The following is a 19,860-nucleotide window of genomic DNA, read 5'->3' on the forward strand; positions in this document are numbered from 1 at the left end:
CAATATGTATATGTCATATAAACAGATATATATGTCATATCTTGGCCAGCAGAGTTTCATATTTGGGTGAACTAGAACTGCACAATTCTGGATGAATCACGATTTTTTGCTGTAATCCTACTTATCAAAAGGTTTTAATAGAAATAGCAGAATAATTGTAATTTAAGAATAAGATGATGTAGGTGTTTGAATTAATATTCTTTTTACAATTAATCTCGAGCTCTTCCTTTAATACAGATATTGCCTCTTTTCAGATTATATTTTGATATCTGAAATCCGTACCTGATGCTCGAATTCGAGCTCTGATATCGTACCTCTTTGTCTGGGAAACCTTCAATGTGTGATAAAAGTTAGCTAGGCAACTAACTTAACTTAAGTTAACTAACGTTAAGAGTCACAATATGTCAGTCGCCTGTCATAAAAGTCTTTCAAAAATATATAGATGAATCGATTTCAGGAAATTTAATTTATAATATAAAATATAATATAAGCTAAAACTATAATATAAATCATGTCAACTCATGTCTCAACTTCCACAGCTAAGTAGCGACATCGCTAGCTATTTTAGTCTGACTCTGGTGACCAACTAACGTCACTATTACTAATTATATAATAATATAACGACCAAATACAACCAGAAACAAATGTTCAGTCTTACTTGTGAAAGGTAATTCCCCGAGAACTGTTTCCAATTGTGCGGTGATTTGTACAGCCCCGAGCAGCACACGAAGCAGGCATTTTTCTCAATTCCTGTTATTAGAGTTATTGGAAAGTTGCCCTCCGCAATATGGCGGCGTCGTTGACGTGCGGTCCAGCGGCCAATAGGGCGTCTATGTATTTATTATGTCTATGGTAAATACTGTCTCTCCTTTTCTTCTGTGTGACAAGCGAGTGTCAGAAGCTTAAAGTGCCACAGCACCACCTTGTGTACCGGGAGCGCATCGACTGAATGTGCACGTTCACTCGGCGCATCGCCAGTGGAAATCGCTTGGGTGTGAACACTCAAGACGCGCCGAAAAACGTCACGGAAAACGCTGGCGATAAGCGCGTGCGATATTCGTCCCGGTGTGTACAGGCCTTCAGGCTATCTTTGGTCGCAAGACCATGACGACAGCCGACTTTGAATGATGTAGGACCACCGTTTAGGTACCACGACCACAGAAATCGCCACGATTGGTCATCTTTCATCTGGAACATCCCAAAATCGTACTGTGTAGGGCATACAAAATGATAGTTTGTGTTCCACAGAAGAAAAAGTCATATGTGTTTTGATCAACCTGAAGATATTTAAATAATGACAAATTTATCGTTTTTGAGTGCTGTTGCTTTAATATTGCATTTATGCTTGAATGGTGTTTCTGTGCTGAACCTGTGACTGGTTTTACGAGGTTAACAGTCATTTTGGGAGTCGGTCCTTCTGCCTGCAGATCCAGCTGAAGACTGATGAGTGTTAACGGACGTTCTATTTTTAACTCTTAGATGAGGCATTAATGGATGTGACTTAATTGAGTCTGTAGCTGAAATGACTGTGTGTATGTGCGTTCTGGGGAAGAGCAGCTCGGCTGGAGAGCGAATTTATGGGTTCAGTGTCATCTGTTCTACAACGTTGGGCAAAGAAAGACAGAATGAAAGAATAAAATGCAGAAATCTGAACACATCAGACAGCATTGTGAATGGGTTATGTAAGAGTGCAGCTGTGCTACAGGGATTTGCTCCTCTGTGCTGGTGTACAGATATGCTTATGAAAGGGAGAGTGGGGCAAAGGTTTAGAGATTTCGGTGCGATTTTCAGTGTTTTAAGCTTTGGTGTGATGTTGGAATTAATTACTTGTTTTGCAGATTAATTAATTAATAATTATGTAAAGGATTTGCTGAGAAAAAGCCCCCGAATCAAGATAATTAGGAAACATTTTATTTTATTATTAAACTGAACTCGCAAACGTAAGCTGGTTTATTCGTTATGATGATGGGAAATACTTCATTACAGATTTATGTACACACTGTACATACGTTGTTTTCTCCAGAAGCCCTTGAACATAGGACTCACGGAAGACAGTAAATTATAAGCAATGATTATTGTATTTATAGTTCATATCAAGCACCATATGAACTTTCACCAGCAAAAAAGAAAAAAAAGTGCGGCGATGAACTCTCATTACCGCGATATTGCGTTGATGCGGTTATCGTCACACTCCTAGTGTGAACAACCTTTTTCAACTATAAAGAAGTCTTTGTGGAATGGAAAGTTTCCATCATGGATGGAGGTTCTTCATGGAATCATAAGCCGTGTTTCCACCGCAGAAACTTTCCCCAGGAACTAGGGACTTTGGGGGCGAAATCAGAGCAACTATTATTTCGGCCAAATAGCCAGAAAGTATGTAAGACGGGGAGAGATTCAACCTGTTCTGGACCTTTTAAAGACCATTGGAGTGTCCTTTTTTATTTTATTTTATTTTTTTCAGGGATAATGTTGCTTTGACCTCACACACAGATGAGAGTTTCAGGCATTTTCTGTGATTATAATAATGATTATAAGGGGGTGTTTATACGAAACGTTTTAAATAAAAACACACAACTTTTAATGCATTTTGGCTGTCATTTACACAAGTTTTTGAAAACATTACCATCTCTGTGTATTGCGTACATGTTCTTTCTAGGGTTTCTTTACAAAGTGACCTCGCCAACTACTGGCCACTGTAATAATACAGTGTTTTTAGTTATTTCCGCCGATCCGTGTGAAAGGGGATCGTTTCAACAATGTTGTCCTCTGTACCGCAAAACTTTTCAAAAACCCAAGTGAAAAACGTTTCTGTCTTAAGTACATCGTTGTCGTGTAAACATACACTAAAGCCCGGAACACACCAAGCCAACGTCAAAGAACTAGCAGCGACTGTGTTGTCGCCTCTCGTCGGCTGCATCCAGCCCAAAAAGCTGTGCTTGAACACAACTAAAGGACCAATGCCGACTGTTAACGAGCATGTGCGTTCTTCGCCTGCGTGTTCGTAAATTTCAGTTTATATCTGCAGGTAGGGCTGTACGATTAATCGAAAAATAACCGAAACCGACATTCAGAACCTCTAACCGACGTATTTTTCCCATGTCGATTATTTCGGTTTTCACGTGACTCCGCCCCGTCAGTCGCATCAAGTGCAGTTTGCAGGCACACAGAGATGCAGGAGCAGTTATCTGTGTTTATAGATGCCCAGAATCACTATAGTAACTGCATGTTTTACACAGTTTATATACAGGTCAGTTAATCGCCGTTCTTATAGCCTATACGCGCTGCCATACCCCCCCCCCCTAAATGCGTTTTAAAGGCTTGCCATTTTCAACATTTAAAGGGATTATGCACTATTAAAAACAACAATACGTATCCGTTCAGTGCTCAGCTTCTTTCTGTGACACAGAGAGCCGAGCCGTGTCGCGTCTCGCGCGCGCGCGCCCTGAAGGCAGACCTCTTTCACCTGCGTCCTCACTTAGCTTTGTCATTTGTATGTTTTTTAAGCCCTGCCAGTTTGAACATTAAAGCGAGTTTAGACCATCAGGTGTGTATTATGTTGAACTAATGCCTGATATATTATGACAAACGCTCAGACAGAAGCTCGTACATCACGTGAAGATCGCGCGCAGAGAGGAGCGCAGAAACACAGTGTCAACGCTGTCCTGCTGTGACTAAAGTAAAGTCACTAAAGTAGCTTGGAAACTCAACCGTTATAGCATATATTTGAATACCTTTGAAGTAAGTACAAACCACAGCTTCATAATGAATAGAGGTATGAGTAATTCACACACTCTCTCATTAAAGCTACACTATGTAACTTTTCCGTCCACTAGAGGTCGCCTGTTCAAAACAAAGGCGTAGTTTGATGACGCCACGTTTGAGCGCAGAATCTCGGGACATGTGGTCTTCACCTCACAGCCGGTGGGAAACAGTCAGGATAGGACTCGGGCAGAAATCATGTTCATGTATGCGATTATTAACATTACTGTAGTGAAGCAGAGCAGGAGCGAGTGTTGTGGAGCTGAGCAAGGCCGCTTGAGCGATTGAAGAGCGGGACTGTTATTATGGCATAGTCGCTGGCGGGACTTTTATTATGACACGGTTGCCGGCGGCACTTCCTCTTCTCCAGTGCTGAGTGTGAGGTAACGCAGCTCTGTTTATCGTATTAGATATATCTGAGTGTGTTGAAAAGGAAGTTATGACGTTCGCTCGGCGGCTGCTATGACACTTGTTCACACTGCAGTGAGAGTAAAGTGTTTCACTGAATAAAACCGGAGACCGAGGGTGACGCAGATATGACGCAATCGACAGGCGACTCCCTCACACGCATAGCTCACACGTCCCGGCTCCTTGGTTAAAATAGCAATTTTCTCACGATTTACAAATAGTTGAAAACATTTGGGATATTCTAAGTACTCAACTGAACAAAATATATAACACTGGCCTAGTGGTTTCTGGATGTTTTACTGCAAAAATTAGGGGTGCACCGATCCGACTTTTTCAGTCCCGATACCGATACCGATGCCTGGGCTTTGTGCATCTGTCGATACCCGATACCGATCCGATATATTGTTGAATTAATAATAAACTGTATATCTTCCACCTTATACCTTCCTTGAAGAGACTAAAGGCACCAGACTTTACTAACTAAACATAACTAAGACAAAATAACAGATGTATGTAAGGTGTTGAATTCTTATTTATTTAAAAAACAATTGTGCATTCAAATCTAAAATAGAATGTAATCTAACTTCTTTAAATAAATAAAATGTAGCAGTGGAAACAAAAAACAGTGTATTGGTCAAACATACAATAGTAATCTGACAGTTACCAAACATTTTTTACACTACAGATAATTGTTTTGGTATATAATCATATCAATATTAAAAAGTAGCATTACAAATTAACAAATAGTCTAATTTTCTACCATATGCAATTTAATAAAAAATTTTCAGCTAGCTAATAACAACTTTGTTCTGGTTTCACCTCACTCCAGATTAAATGATTGTAGGCTAGGCCTATTTATTTTACTACACATTGTCAACAGAAATAAGATGAAATACTGTTGATAATTAAAAATAATTCTTACTACCCACTCTTGCATAAATGGGTAAGCACACTTGTGTTCTCATTTCAGTTGCGTTCTGAGTAAATTAATAAACTGAGTTCATGAGTTCAGTGTTGGACAGATCAGTTGTTCTGGCCAGTCGTTAAAATGATTCGGTTCAAAGGAGTCATTAGGTCACGAATCGGACATTAGCAGACGCGTTGTGTGCGAATCCCGTCTGTTAGAACATCGCGAAAGATGTCAACACACAGAAAACACTTCATAACTGGATATAATTTGTCTCCCGCTTATTGAAAGTATGCTTTATGTCAGCTGGTCAGAGAAGAGTCAATGTTTTTTGAGCGCAATTCACACCCAGTGATAATTCAAGGACAAAATTGTCCGAATGTGTCACGTGCAACATGGTTTCGGTCTTCCGAGCTTTTGATTTGGATTAATATGTGAAATATGAGAGCGAACACTGATTATTTTGAAGACCCAGAGAGCGCGCGCGGGGGAGGAGCTCTCAGATCGGTCTCTCTGTCACAGTCACAAGCGCAGCATCTGTTCTACATCACTCGTAAATCACAATAACTCATCAAATTAGGCTTTGGCCGTCAAAAAAATGTCAATGCAGGAAAGACCCTGACTTTGCAGTAATACCCTCGAAACAGCGACGAACTAGTTGGCGTGGCAAGCGTGAAATATCTCCTCCACACAGCCGACTCTCTGGCTCACTCCCTTCTAGCATGCGACACACGTGAAGCTGACGAATGACGTAGGTTCTGCTGCGACGGAAAAAACACCTGGATCGGCTTGTGGATCTGTTAATTTTTCCGATCCCCGATCCAGCTATTTTGTCAGTATCGCGGCCGATATCCGATCCTAATATCGGATCGGTGCACCCCTAGCAAAAATCCTACATAGTTCACCTTTAATGCATTATGTAATGTAGGCCTATAGTGTCAATTTATCTGTATCGGATGTACAACAAACAGAGACCTTACAAGGGCAAAAAAAAAACGCAAAAGCAAAATAATCGTTCATTAATCGTAATCGAGGTAAAATGTTCAATTAATCGAGGTTTTTATTTTTGGTCAAATCGTTACAGCGCTATCTGCAGGTACCGATAGTCTATTTTCGTCATTCAAAAAGGGAAACCAAGGGTGTTTTCACACCTGCCTCATTTAGTTCGGTTGAATTGTACTAGAGTTCGTTTTCCCCTTTGGTGCGGTTCGTTTGGTCAGGTGTGAAAGCAGCAATCGCACTCGGGTGTGCACCAAAAGCGGACCAAACAAGTGTACCGAGACCTCCTTGAAGAGGTGGTCTCGATATGCTTTCAAGCGAACTCTGGTGTGGTTAGTTGTGACTAAAGTAAGATGAGAACGTGAGAACGTGATCTGAACTCAAACAGACCCAACTGCAAAAAGTACTGATCATTTTTGGACTAAACCAGCTGCCGTAGTCAGCTGCGCTGTGCATTATGTGATGAAGTGTTCGTTGACAGTTTGCACTTTAGCATGGCAGCTCGCGGATAGGGATGAAACGGTATGGAAATTTCACATCACGATTATAGTGACCCAAATTTTCACGTTATCAATATTATCACGGTTTTGAGATGAAAGTGTTTAAAAAGAACAGATGTACACACTTAAAACATTTCAACATGTTTTATATTTGAAAATCAACAAACAACAAATAAATCAAGCAGCTCTATGCACTTTTTTAAGCTAGACTCTATTCTGTTAGATCTCCTTCCTTTATAATGGCCGTCGTCAATAGCAACGCATAACGCATAAATAATAATAATTTGGTGTAAATATAATCTCTAATATTATCTCTGTAAATATATTCTCAAGCAATATTCTCATCAGTGTTCTATCAGATATGACATTTAAATCTAGCATATTTTGTGTTAGAGCCCAAACAGTATCCTAGTGAAATAATCTGCATATCCATATTTTCATATGATTTGACAGTTTATTTTATTAAATATCAAAAATCCAAAAGGTGTGCATATAGGCCTACCTGACACCTAGATGAACACTTTACAGCTGGTTTTATGACTGCAAGTCATTTTTTTTAAATGCTATTGAAGTTAGAAACGTGTATACAAATCTTGTGTGTAACTTTAGAGACGGTCCCTAAATTCGCGAATCTCGAACGTCAAGCCAACTTTATGCCAGTCAAATCAGATGCGCTGTGGTTCTGCTGTGTTTGTTTGAAACTATTTGCTGAAATAGAACAAAAACATTCAATCGCTGTATGATGAATGAATCTCCTGCGTACATTGCACGTTTTGAGCGCAGATTTCAGTGAGAACGCGCTCTGAACAAAACGCTGGCTAATCTGAACGCCTCTGTTTATTAGAAACACGTGTGGTTAATAATGCGCAACGCGATTATAACAGATGGCTTTTGAGAAGACTATAGTGTAAGTTCAACTGCCAAAGTGGCTAGTGTGAATGCAAGTAATACCAGACGTAGTTTTGGTATTGAGGTCAAAGTCCACTTTCCACTTTTAAGTCCACCGTTCGCAGATGTGAAGTGTTACCCAATTGAGAATGAGGAGATGTCGTCACGACACAGCGCCCCGCCCCCCTTCCGCCATTTTGGGGGTCTGCCCGCCAGGTAATGGATTCGGATAGAGACTGGAGAAGAGATATTCTGATGATTACTATGTACATAGTTTTCCAAACTCAACTGAACATGAAGTTTTAATCCACCCAAGCCGATCTGAGAAAGCAGCGGCTGGTAAACGTACGCCATTATTTCACCACAGGGTGTCAGTCATGGTCTTAACTAGTGAGCGCGATGCTGAAGTGTGAGACACTTGATCAATACGAACCTTTATTTATTTGTATTAAACATGTTGATCACTATTCTGTCATTTTTCATTGTCAGTCATTTTACTGTATGTTATAAACATGTTTATGCCCAAAACGCTTAATTAATATTCAAGGTAGTTCTAGTTGACTGTAATTTTCCTCTACTGTGTGCGCATCACTGTTTAAGATTAATTCAATATTTAACATTGTTAACGTTACATCCATTTAAGGCACGTACCGAGCATTCATTCTACTTAAGAAGGCTGGAATAAAAGCACCGGTGCACACAAACGATCATTTAAATGTTTAGTCAAATTAATTTAAAAATATAAACTCAATAGGTATAAAATATTATCAGTAAGAGAAAAACACTGCTAATGATGACGGCACTGGACTGCTGCAGGATAGTGGGGAGATATATTTATTATTCAGAATGCACAGGAAATATATTTATAGAAACATTTCAGTGCAAGGTGGTTCGGAGTTCTGCCGTGGCAGCTCGTATGGGTCAACGTTTTTGATATCAGCTTCTCTAAATACCTCAGCTTGGCGCTGGTAGTACGTTTCTCCCTGTAAGAGACCTCTTCTTCTCCATTTCTTCTAAGTTTTCTCGTAATTTCTCCGCTTAAACGCCGCGATGGTAATTCCTCGATCCGTCTTTCCTGCTCTGATCTCTGTATCGCTCTTACAATGTTACCCCTGGCAACCGATAGCGTGGGATCCCAGAATGGTGTAGGGCTCAGACTCCGCCCACGACCATGACGTATCTCCTCATTCTCAATTACAGCGACTTTCTTCTGGCATGTTCTGCAGACAGGGTGACCATCTTCGATTAAGTTTCCCTCAGGACTTTTGTAAAAGCCAAAATATGACCACACCTCAGATTTGGTCCTTTTAGAAGTCTGAACAATCCCCCGAGTGCTTTCACTGCCTTCTGCCATTTCTTCTCATTCAAAAACAGCGTTGAGCGCACCTGACTGACGCTGACTGCACAGGATTTACCGCAAGTTTTCAAAATTGTGATTTTAATGATCATTCATTTTTAAACAATATTACTAACCGTCAGTACATTTTATCGTGGTTTGTCGTGAAACCGGTAATGGTTCCATCCCTACTCGCGGACAATAGAAATTTGTTATGATGACCATATTGGGTCCCAACTTTGTAATAGATTATGGCCAGGGACAAAACCAGCCCGCGCAGTCGCAGTTTAGGAAATGCGCCATGGCCAATGAGTGATGTGGATGTTGTCATGTGACTGGATTTTGGTTAGTTTCAACTGGTTCGGACCAAAGCAATCAGTGTGGTGTGAAAAGGAACCAAAAAAGCTGAAAAATGCTACAATGTATAATTGTTTGCCCTTGGTTTGGACCAAATTAACAGAACTAGAGATGTGAAAGCACCCCAAAGCTAGGACTGCAGATATACAAACCGTAAACAAAGCAGCGTTTGTTTACCATTTTGAATATCAGTCACGCTGATCACTTTCTTCATTCCAGTCAGCTCATGTTAATATGAAAATATTTGTGCATTCGAATGCTCAGGTAAGATTAGTGCTGCAACTAACGATTATTTTAATAATCGATTAATCTGTCGGTTATTTATTCACTTAATCGATGAATCGGATAAAAAAAAAAAAACATTAATTTCCAATCCTTTATTCAAAAACAGAACTGACAGTGCAAATTCACAGTGCAAAAAATCTTCAGAAAGTGTACAGGTTGCTACAATAAATCTATACATCTTTTTTTTTTTTTATAAAGAAAAATACTAATCAGAAAACTTAACAGGATGTTAGAACTTGTTCTCTACACTACACTCAGACGCACACACTCACAAACAAAAATAATGGGTTTAGTTAAATTGTAATGCATTAAGAAGTTCTCTAAAATGTCCAAACCCATTATATACTCCTGGAGAAAACATCTACTGTATTAACCTATTAATATGAATGATATTAAATCCAGACACAGATTTAACTGCTCTGACATATTAAAAAATATTATGTAAATAAAACTACTCCGCCTAAAGAAGAACACAATGTCTTATTTTCAATGAATGATATGCATTCTTTATAACAACTTGCATACAACATTCCTTATAGATTAAATATGGATTAAATAATTAATGTATAATAAATATAATGAATTCTTATTAAAACTAAAGAGGTGATTTTCTGTCTTTTGTTGTTTGATTAAGAGCACAAATGGAAGCAGGTTAATGGACTGCTGTCACAGACCGAATGCTGACCGAAAATGACAATTGATATTAGTCATAGTTTTTTTTGTCATTCAAAGCTGGTTTTGATTTTCGTCTCGTTTTTGTCTGTGAAAAATGTTGTTGATTAAAATACTGACAAATTATTTGTCAACGAAATTAACACAGCAACAGATTGAAAAATGAATGGGCCAAAAAAGGCAAGTGAATAAAAACGTGTCTTTAGTCTTGCAAACTATACCACCCCTGCTTTACTACTGTTATTAACAAGCTAACGCTAACTCGTCATGCTTGTCAAGCTGGATAACGAGTAAACACCAGAAGAGCTACTGGAGGGACTCCAGCTCCTCACTTCCAAACGGAACAAAAGTGGGATTTTGTAGTGCCTAATGCTGCCTTCACGTGCTATCGGAAATTTGATGATTCCGACTTCTGAAGTCGTGATTACGAGCGCATTGCATTCAAGTTTCAAAATGTGAGGGCGTTCATGTGCAATGTTTACCTAGGAAACTCGTATATTTACGATAATTCCGAGAGCACGTGAAGGCAGCATAACGTTCCCCTGCTGTTGAACTCCCTTCCTCCTCATCAAGGACTCCAAGATGTTTTCGTTTTAGGTGCTGAATCACCACCGTGGTGCTCCCATGCCATGTCGCGTCGCTTTTGCTGCAATTAACACACTTTTTCGATTTATTAATGGCGCTTTTCGACATTAAACGCTTGGCTCGGTTTGCTTTTCCGCTGCGTGGTACGACGGGTACAGCACGGCTCGCCCGCTTCCACTCTGCTTTGCGCTCAACCGTGCTTTTTTTATACTCAAACATCTCCGCGTCTTATTGACGGGCATAATAGTCGCGCGACACAACGAATTGATAATGAAATTCGTTGCCAAATCTTTTAAGAATCGATTTTTATCGATTCGTTGTTGCAGCCCTAGGTAAGATTATGTCAAATGATAACAGCCTTTTGTCTGTACCGTCTTGACTTCTTTGCTCATCACTTTTGCTTTTAACTTTTTGTGCACTGGCTCGTTCGCTAAGCTGAACAGCCAATATCGCGAATCATACCGTTTACATCAACGATACATATCGTCACATTTTTATATCGTGATATATCGATTAACTATATATCGTTACACCCCTACAACTGTGCGTTCTGTCTGAATGGCCGTACTCCGTTTTGCTGCAACGACAGGTCTTGCAAATTACCTGGCTCTGTGATGCATCATCTCTCCTGTATCCAAAATATTCCCAAACCACGGATGTAGATAATTTTTTGTTGGCAAGTCCTTATCCTGTCCTGAATTCACCTTCCCTGTTTCTGTGCTTTCTTCCATGTCGTAACAGTAAACCCACTCTGTTCTGTTCAGAATGCACACTGGCGGAAAAACAGTGCTTTCTGCAGTTTAGAAATCGTGCATGCTCACATCCCGATTTCGATTCATCACACAGCCCTATTCTGTGTATTTTACTGTATCATTTTGTCCCAACTCTGCAAATGCTCTGAACCAGCCTGTGAAAATACATGGCAATTTTCATGTTTCAAAATGTGACAAAACAACAAGGATAAGGACACATTCCTTACTGTTTTTTTTTTTTTGTGTGTCACATTTTGAAATATTTCAGATGCCTGCATGCCTCTTCAGAGTAAACAGTCATTAAGCCGAACACGAGTGTGTGCGAGTTTGCACTGTGAAATGACTCTTATTTCCTGTATCCTGCAGAAAGAGAGCCAGTTTGTTGAAAAAAAGAGGCTTTATAAAGACTCTTTCTCATGAAAACACTTTGCTCTCTGTTGGTGGAGACTGACGTTCCCTTGTTGGACTGCATGTTTGAGTTAGCGGACATGTGCTTTCTCTGTCTAGAGATTTCACCAAGCTTTATTAGCAAGTAAGGGATTACATTACCAAAGCATTAATAAACATCACACACATACACAAACACAGTAAGCATAGCAGTGTAAAGTACGTTTGAATATCCGGTTGCTGTGTACATGTCTCTCCTCCTCGGATGCTCAATAAGACATGGACTCTCTAGTATCAGATACACTTACTTGTCTTTGACAGCACAATCCTCTCATCTTACACACGCGGGTCTTTCTGAGAGTGAACTTCTCACATTACTGAACGCGTCCTCGTTTAGGACTATTTGCTTCTGAGCTGAGAGGAAGAAAGGAATGGAGAGAAGGAGACAGAAAGGGTTTTTAGCCTGGTCTTGTCTCTTTTGTGTGTGAAGAAAGATAGATTGTGATGTTTAGAGATGTGGAAGCATCACTTCTCTCTACAGAAGAGACTCGGGGAGGAAAAGGGCGCGGCTAAGCAGGTAGAGTCAGTGCTGATTGGTTCACACGCACAACCTTGTTGCGTTGTGACATCATTGGCTTTTGATTGGCTAGCAGAATTATTAGTTTGCTTATTGTAGATTGTATTGACTGTGTTGAAACTGTATTTATTATGTACCGTTTGTGCTACAGATGTGCGCTATTTCTTTTCTTAGCATCTTAAAGACTGCATAAAATCCAATTCTGGAGTTTTGAGGCTTTTAGGTTTCCTCCACAATCTTAAGAGTTCAAGCAGAAAATCAATCTCTTCCAGGAAAATGGACCAAAAACTTGACTCATCCAGCACTACACAGATTTTTGCTCAATAAATATTATTATTTTTAATTGTATTAATTAAAAAAAAAAATGTTTTATTTAATTTAATTTAGGTTATTATTATTGGGCATTATAATTCTAATAATAGGCTCTATGGTGTTCTGGTCATTCCTACAGTTATATGCCTCATTTATAATAACAATAATATTAAAAAATATTTACAGCAATAATACACATTATTATTTATATGAAATATTACTTATTCACTGAATAATAATTATACAATATGTTAGTAATTTATATATTGTTTCTAATGATAAACTGTTAGCGAATGACTCTGTGATCCTAATGCTGTTAGACCTAACCTCGGCTTTTGATACAGTTGACTAGGGCTGTGTGATATTGAAGAAAAATGCGATATGCAATACCTTGTTAAATAATGCGATATGATATTGCTTTAAGTGTGTAAAATCTATTAAAATTATATATAAAACTTTTTTTTTTAAACTGAGAATGATACCATTTATGTGTTTCACATTCTTTCTGGGAAAAGAAAGCATCGCTACAACTTCTGAAAGTTATCAGCAGTGTTTTAGCAACAATTAAAGGGTTAGTTCACCCAAAAATGAACATTATGTCATTAATTACTCACCCTCATGTCGTTCGACACCTGTAAGACCTCTGTTCATCTTCGGAACACAAATGTTTTTGTTGAAAGCTGATGCTGAGAAAGGCTTCAGATAGGCCTCCATTGGCATTCAGTACATTTGCACTCACAAGACCCATAAAAGGCACTTAAAACGTCGTTACAAAGTCCATCTCACCCCAGTGGCTCTACAATAATTTTACGATGCGATGACAATAGATTTTGTGCGCAAAAAAAATCTAAATATGCCTTTATCCAACTTGTTCTTGTCTTCCGTGTGTGCCTCCACGACGCATGCGCGAGAATATTACGCAGATCCGGCGTTCGGACACATGACCCAGAAACGATTTGTTTACAAGCAGAAGAAGACGCGCGTGTCTAAGCTGTTGGATTCTACATTGATCGTGCTTTAGGTCTCGACGTAGTGCTCAAATTGGACTAAAGTGTGCATTCCATGGATTCTTGAACGCCGGCGCTACGTCATATTCTCGCGCATGCGTCGTGGAGGCACACACGGAAGACAAGAAGAGGTTGAATAAAGTCGTTATTTTGATTTTTTTTTTTTGCGCACAAAAACTATTGTCGTCGCTTCGTAAAATTATTGTAGTGTCACTGTGGTGAGATGGACTTTGTAACGACGTTTTAAGTGCCTTTTATGGGTCTTGTGAGTGTAAATGTACTGAATGCCAATGGAGGCCTGTCTGAAGCCTTTCTCAGCCATCAGCTTTCAACTAAAATATCTTAATTTGTGTTCCGAAGATGAACAGAGGTCTTACGGGTGTCGAACGACATGAGGGTATTAATGACAGAATTTTCATTTTTGGGTGAACTAACCCTTTAATGTCGCAAATCTGACAATATAATTTTAACATCAATGTAAACAAACAAAAAATTTAATGCCAATATTTAAATACCCTAAACACTTTGCTTGACTTAGTAATATATAGTTATATATCAACCTAAAACTTAACATCAAGAACATTCAGGTAAAAGGGTGGACGATAATTTTTGTTATTTTAATTTATCTTTGTTATTAAAAATAAGAACTAAAAGCAGTAGTCTTCACATTAATTAAATATACACTGATACATAATAAAGCTACAAAGGTTATTCAGCCAAGAGCAGAGAGTGATTTTCTCTTGTTCTTTTGTTGTTTGACTGACAGCGGCAGGTTTACTGTATTAGCAGGCTGTCACTTTAAGACCTAATGCACGGATCCTATTGACACGACTTCGGTTTCTTTCCCCAACTGATATTGTTCACTTAAAGCATAACCGACTATATTTACATGAATACTCATCAAGACAGCCATTTTGACAAATATTACACTGTGTGTATTTGGCAGTTTGAGTGTGTAACAAGGCAAAAAACAGACTTGAAGGGTTCACACGCTTTCAGAGAGGCGGCTTGCGCACGTTTCGGTGCGTGTGTGTGTCAGACAGCGCGAGAACGCAAGGTTATTTTCTCTTTTTAACGTCAAGCATAAGTAACAGTTGTGTGCCCAGTTAATTCTCTGCTATATGCGTCGACCTAAAACGTACACTTTTCACAATGTTGATGTAGCCTATTAAAATCATTCATATATTGCGTGCCGTTACGATATGCATATCGGGATATTTCGGTAATTTTGATATATTGTGCAGCCCTACAGTTGACCATAACATTCTCCTATCCCGACTAGAATGTTCTGTGGGCATTCAGGGAACTGTCCTCAGTTGGTTTAAATCATATTTAATGAATAGAAGTTTCTCTGTTAGACTGGGTCATTTTTGTTCCTCGTCTGCTCAACTCTCCTGTGGAGTGCCGCAGGGTTCAATTCTCGCACCCATTCTTTTTTCTCTGTATTTACTTCCTCTGGGCTCCATCTTCAGAATACATGGTGTATCATTTCACTGCTATGCAGATGATACCCAAATGTATTTACCTCTGAAACGCAACAAACATGCTGCTCTGAAATCTCTTTTTGCATGTATAGATGAAGTGAAACTGTGGTTTTCTCAATTACTTATATCTGGATGAATCTAAAACCGAGGTTGTAGTCTTAATTTTTTATTTGAAAAACAAATAAATGCGGTGATCAGCTCTTGTTTTTTCCAGCTACGTCTTCTGTCTAAGATTAGATCTTCTCTTTCCGAGAAAACCTTAGAGATTGCTATCCATGCGCTTACTACATCTCGTTTGGATTATTGCAACTCTCTTTACTATGGCATGTCCAGAGACTCTATTGCTCGACTTCAATTAGTACAAAATGCCGCTGCAAAGTTCCTCAAAAGAAAATGTAAATTTATTTGATCACGTTTCTCCAATTTTGAAATCGCTGCATTGGCTACCTGTGTATTTCAGAATTGAAATTTTTTTTTTTTTTTAAATCGTTAAATAATCTGGCACCAAGCTATTTGTCTGAGCTACTCTGTCCACACAATCCCACACGAAATCTGAGTTCTGGTGATACGAGACTTTTATCTGTCCCCAGATCACGATTAAAGCATAGAGGAGACAGAGCATTTGCTATTGCTGGCCCTAGGCCGTGGAACACCCTTCCAGTTTACATCAGGTCTTCGCTTAAAACCTACTTTTTTTCTTTAGCTTTTAATTCACTGTGAGTTTATGTCATAAATGTTTGGCTTTGCCCTTGTCTCTTTAACTTGTGTTTTGTTCAGCACTTTGGTCATCCATGTTTGCTGTTTTTAAATGTGCTATATAAATAAAAACAAACATGAAACTTGAAGTAATATTTAATAGAATTATATTTCATATAAGTAATGCATACTATTATTTATATAAAATATTGTACATTTTAATTATTGATATTATTGAAAATTCAATGTTTTATTATATTAGTAAATAGTATTTATTTATTCGTTTAAATTTTATAAAAAATGTGTGTGTATATATATATATATAAAATTATTATTATTATACTAAAAGATAATTGTATTATATATTTATTTATTTATTTATTTTACAATAATCTTTTTTATTATTGTTATATATTATTATTGGTTTAGTATTATTTATATAAAATAGGATTATATTAAACATTGCTTATTCATTGAAGAATATTATTATTATTATTATTAAGGTTTTATTTCTTTCTTAAGTTTCTTTATTTTATTACAGGCCCCTGACTGGAAAATGCATTTCAGTTTACAGCTGTTGCTACCCAATAGTTCAGTTCATGTTCTCTATGTGACTTTGAACTTCAGTTGCTCTCTGTTGTCTGTCGCTGATTCTGATTGTGTGTGTGTGTGTGTGTGTGTGTGTTTGTGTCCTGTCTGGGTGATGGTCTGGATTCAGGTGCATTATCCTGATTAGTTAAACCCTCATTATGTGTGTGTGCTCTTCCTCATTGATTAGAGTGTCCTTGTGGAGTGTGTTTGTGTGTTTAAGGTCCTGCTGTGGTAGAAATACTTTCACTTAAGTTCAAGTCAAACAAAAGTTGAACATGTTCTCTCTCTCTCTCTCTCTCTCTCTCTCTCTCTCTGTCTCTCTCTCAGGGTGAAGAGTACTGGGTTCAGGTGTACCGGCTGGAACATGGTGATGGAGGAATTCTGGACCTGGATGATGTTCTGTGTGATGTGGCTGATGACAAAGACAGAGTGAGACGTGCATTCTCTCGTTCAAACACACACTCACACACGCACACACTGCTCGCATTCTCTTCTAAAACAGGCAGCGCTTGTGTGTGTGTGTGTGTGTGTGTGTGTGTGTGTGTGTGTGTGTATGTGTGTGTGTATGTTGGTTTTGTAGTATGTATTTTAGTTACAGGTATCAGATGACTCTTGTCTCCCTATAACCATGACCTAATTTGAGGATGGACTCACAAACACATTCACACACTGCTCTAAACTCTGATGATTCTTTCTATTAAGGCATCACTAAGCCTGTGTCGAATCTGTGTCTTGCAGAAGTTTCCGCACATTTCTGAAAATTCTACACATTTCTCTTTTTGTGTGTGTTTGTTTAGTAAAAAATTGAGTTAAATTGCTAATGCTTTCAGCTTCACAAATAGAAGTAAAATACTCTCAGTTCAAGGGATGTCACGGTACTAAAATTCCAGTAGTCGGTACCAATACCATCAAAATTTTACGGTACTCTGTACCAATTTCAGTACCACAGCTAATTTTTTTAAATTAACTATTTAAAAAAATTATTAAATGTATTAAGTTTATTATTTATGATGATAATCATTATATGTAAATAATACATAAACATTTAAAGGCTGTATGCTGTTTAAAAGTAAACATTGTTTATAAAAAAAATCAAGTGAAAAATAATCAACCATCTAGCCATAATTATTATTATTGGTAGAGACGTATTATTATTACATAGAGACGTAGTCAAAGGGTTAGTTGTCCCAAAAATGAAAATTCTGTCATTAATTACTCACCCCAATGTTGTTCCACACCCGTAAGACCTCTGTTCATCCTCGGAACACAGTTTAAGATATTTTAGATTTAGTCCGAGGGCTTTCAGTCCTTTGAATGTAAGTGTATGAACACTTTGCTGTCCACGTCCAGAAAGGTAATGAAAACATCATTAAAGTAGTCCATATGTGACATCATTTGGTTAGTTAGACTCTTTTGAAGCGTCGACAATACATTTTGGTCCAAAAATAACAAAAACTAAGACTTTATGAAGCATTGTCTTCTCTTCCGGTTATGTTGGAATTAGTGCTGGGCGGTATGACCAAAAATGTATATCACGGTATTTTTCTAAATTATATCGGTTTCACGGTATATGACAGTATTTTTTCCCCTATGCATGACCGGGTGTTAATCACATTTTCTACTGATTGAGAGAGGAAATACTGCAGTAGATTGACTAGAATGCCCTATTTTACTGTCATGACAAGAGAATTGTAGAAGAATTCCACACTAGAGTTAATACAGGTTTGCAAAGCCCCACAAAATAATGCTATGGAGAGACAACCAATAAAACACAGACCTGCAACACACTCATTACAGGCACATGAATATTAAAATATGACCACGGAGAGAAAATAAACAGAGTTGAGGGCACCGTAAGCATTTAAAAAATCTTATCTTGTTGTTATAAAAATCCTATATAACAACAAACGGCCAAAACGAGGGAGAAACGCGGATATTTGCAATACATTTAAGAGCACTCTCTGAACAAATGACACTTCAGTTTAACACAGAAAGAATAAAGCAGTTACTTTTTTGCCAATTCTTCTTTGAATTGTCAGTTTATTTATTAACTTACATCATTCATTGTCTTTTGTATAGCAGAATAATCCATCGTGTCATTGCGGTCGTGATCAGATGGGTGTAGCCAAATCAGTGCACATTTCATTTGAAGAAGACGTGATGATATATGTGCGCATACACGCTTCGAGTTCACGTTTAGAGCACTATAGTATATGAAATATGTCCATAAAAAACTTAAACGCGCTCGCTCTGGTCTATATCAGAGCTATATGATCCATGTGGTGAGCGTTGTTAATCTCATCACGGTGCTCCGCGCAGAAACCGCTCTCTCGCGCGCGTCGCGTGTAGTTTGAATTCTGCACTGTGATCAAGGGCTGAATCCGAAATCGCTCCTTATAACCTCAAATAGGGCATTATTTTGAGGGGACAGCGCTTAGTGGTGTCCGAAACCATAGTGGACGTTATTGAGTGCACTCATTCTATCCCACATCGCACCGCAATAACGAGTGTACAGCCGATGTACATGTACACACAACGGTTGTCCGACTTCACGCACTCATTTTCATTCACTCCTTCAAATAAAGTGATAACGTAGGGAATAGTGAATGAGGGTATAGGAGGCGATCTCGGATTCTCTAATGCAATCTCAGCTGTGCTCTGACTGCTCTCACTAGTACAGTGCAACAGTGAAATGCGTCCCCTCTCAAACAATGACGTGCTGCGCCGCGTTCCGAACGTTGTTTAAGCGACATACCGGTATTGCGGTATCATCAAAATTCATATCATAACAAAAATAAATACCGGTATTCGGTATGAACCGGTATACCGCCCAGCACTAGTTGGAATCCGCATTCACGAGGCCACAGTGACGCTGCTGACGTAAGACGCTGTGACGTGTTATCTGGTATCTGCTATCGCACCAGATAACACGTATAATCTAAATCTAAAATATCTTAAACTGTGTTCCGAGGATGAACGGAGGTCTTACGGGTGTGGAACAACATTGGGGTGAGTCATTAATGGAAGAAATTTCATTTTTGGGTGAACTAACCCTTTAAATCTACTGTAGGCTACAACAGTAGCCTAATATATTGCCAATTTAATTTTTTTTTAAAAACCAAACTTTTATTTTGACGGGTTGCCTTGAAGACCTTTGAATGTTCATGATGTGACAGTTTTCTCAAATGAGACGGTAAATTCTCATGAATTGACTATTTATGCGTTCGTGTCCTCATATAGTGACACACGGCAGAGACTACAAAGACAGCGAGGGAGTGTCACACGCGTGTGTGCGCGTGTGCGTTATCGCCCGACTGCCCGTTATTCACACAGACATATGCAGGAGTAATATTTAAAT

General features: G+C 38.6%; 1 protein-coding gene across 4 annotated transcripts in view; it reads left to right on the forward strand.

Moving 5' to 3' along the window:
- Positions 1–19,860, forward strand: part of pard3ab (par-3 family cell polarity regulator alpha, b) — a 140,826-nt gene that overhangs the window by 25,184 nt on the left and 95,782 nt on the right. For all 4 annotated transcript variants that reach the window (XM_079818835.1, XM_079818837.1, XM_079818836.1 and 1 more), the window contains exon 2: positions 16,830–16,931. In XM_079818835.1, the coding sequence (XP_079674961.1) occupies positions 16,830–16,931 (102 nt within the window). The remainder of the gene's footprint in view (positions 1–16,829; positions 16,932–19,860) is intronic.

Source organism: Gobio gobio (genome assembly GCF_949357685.1).
Source record: "Gobio gobio genome assembly, chromosome: 6".
Lineage (NCBI taxonomy): Eukaryota > Metazoa > Chordata > Actinopteri > Cypriniformes > Gobionidae > Gobio > Gobio gobio.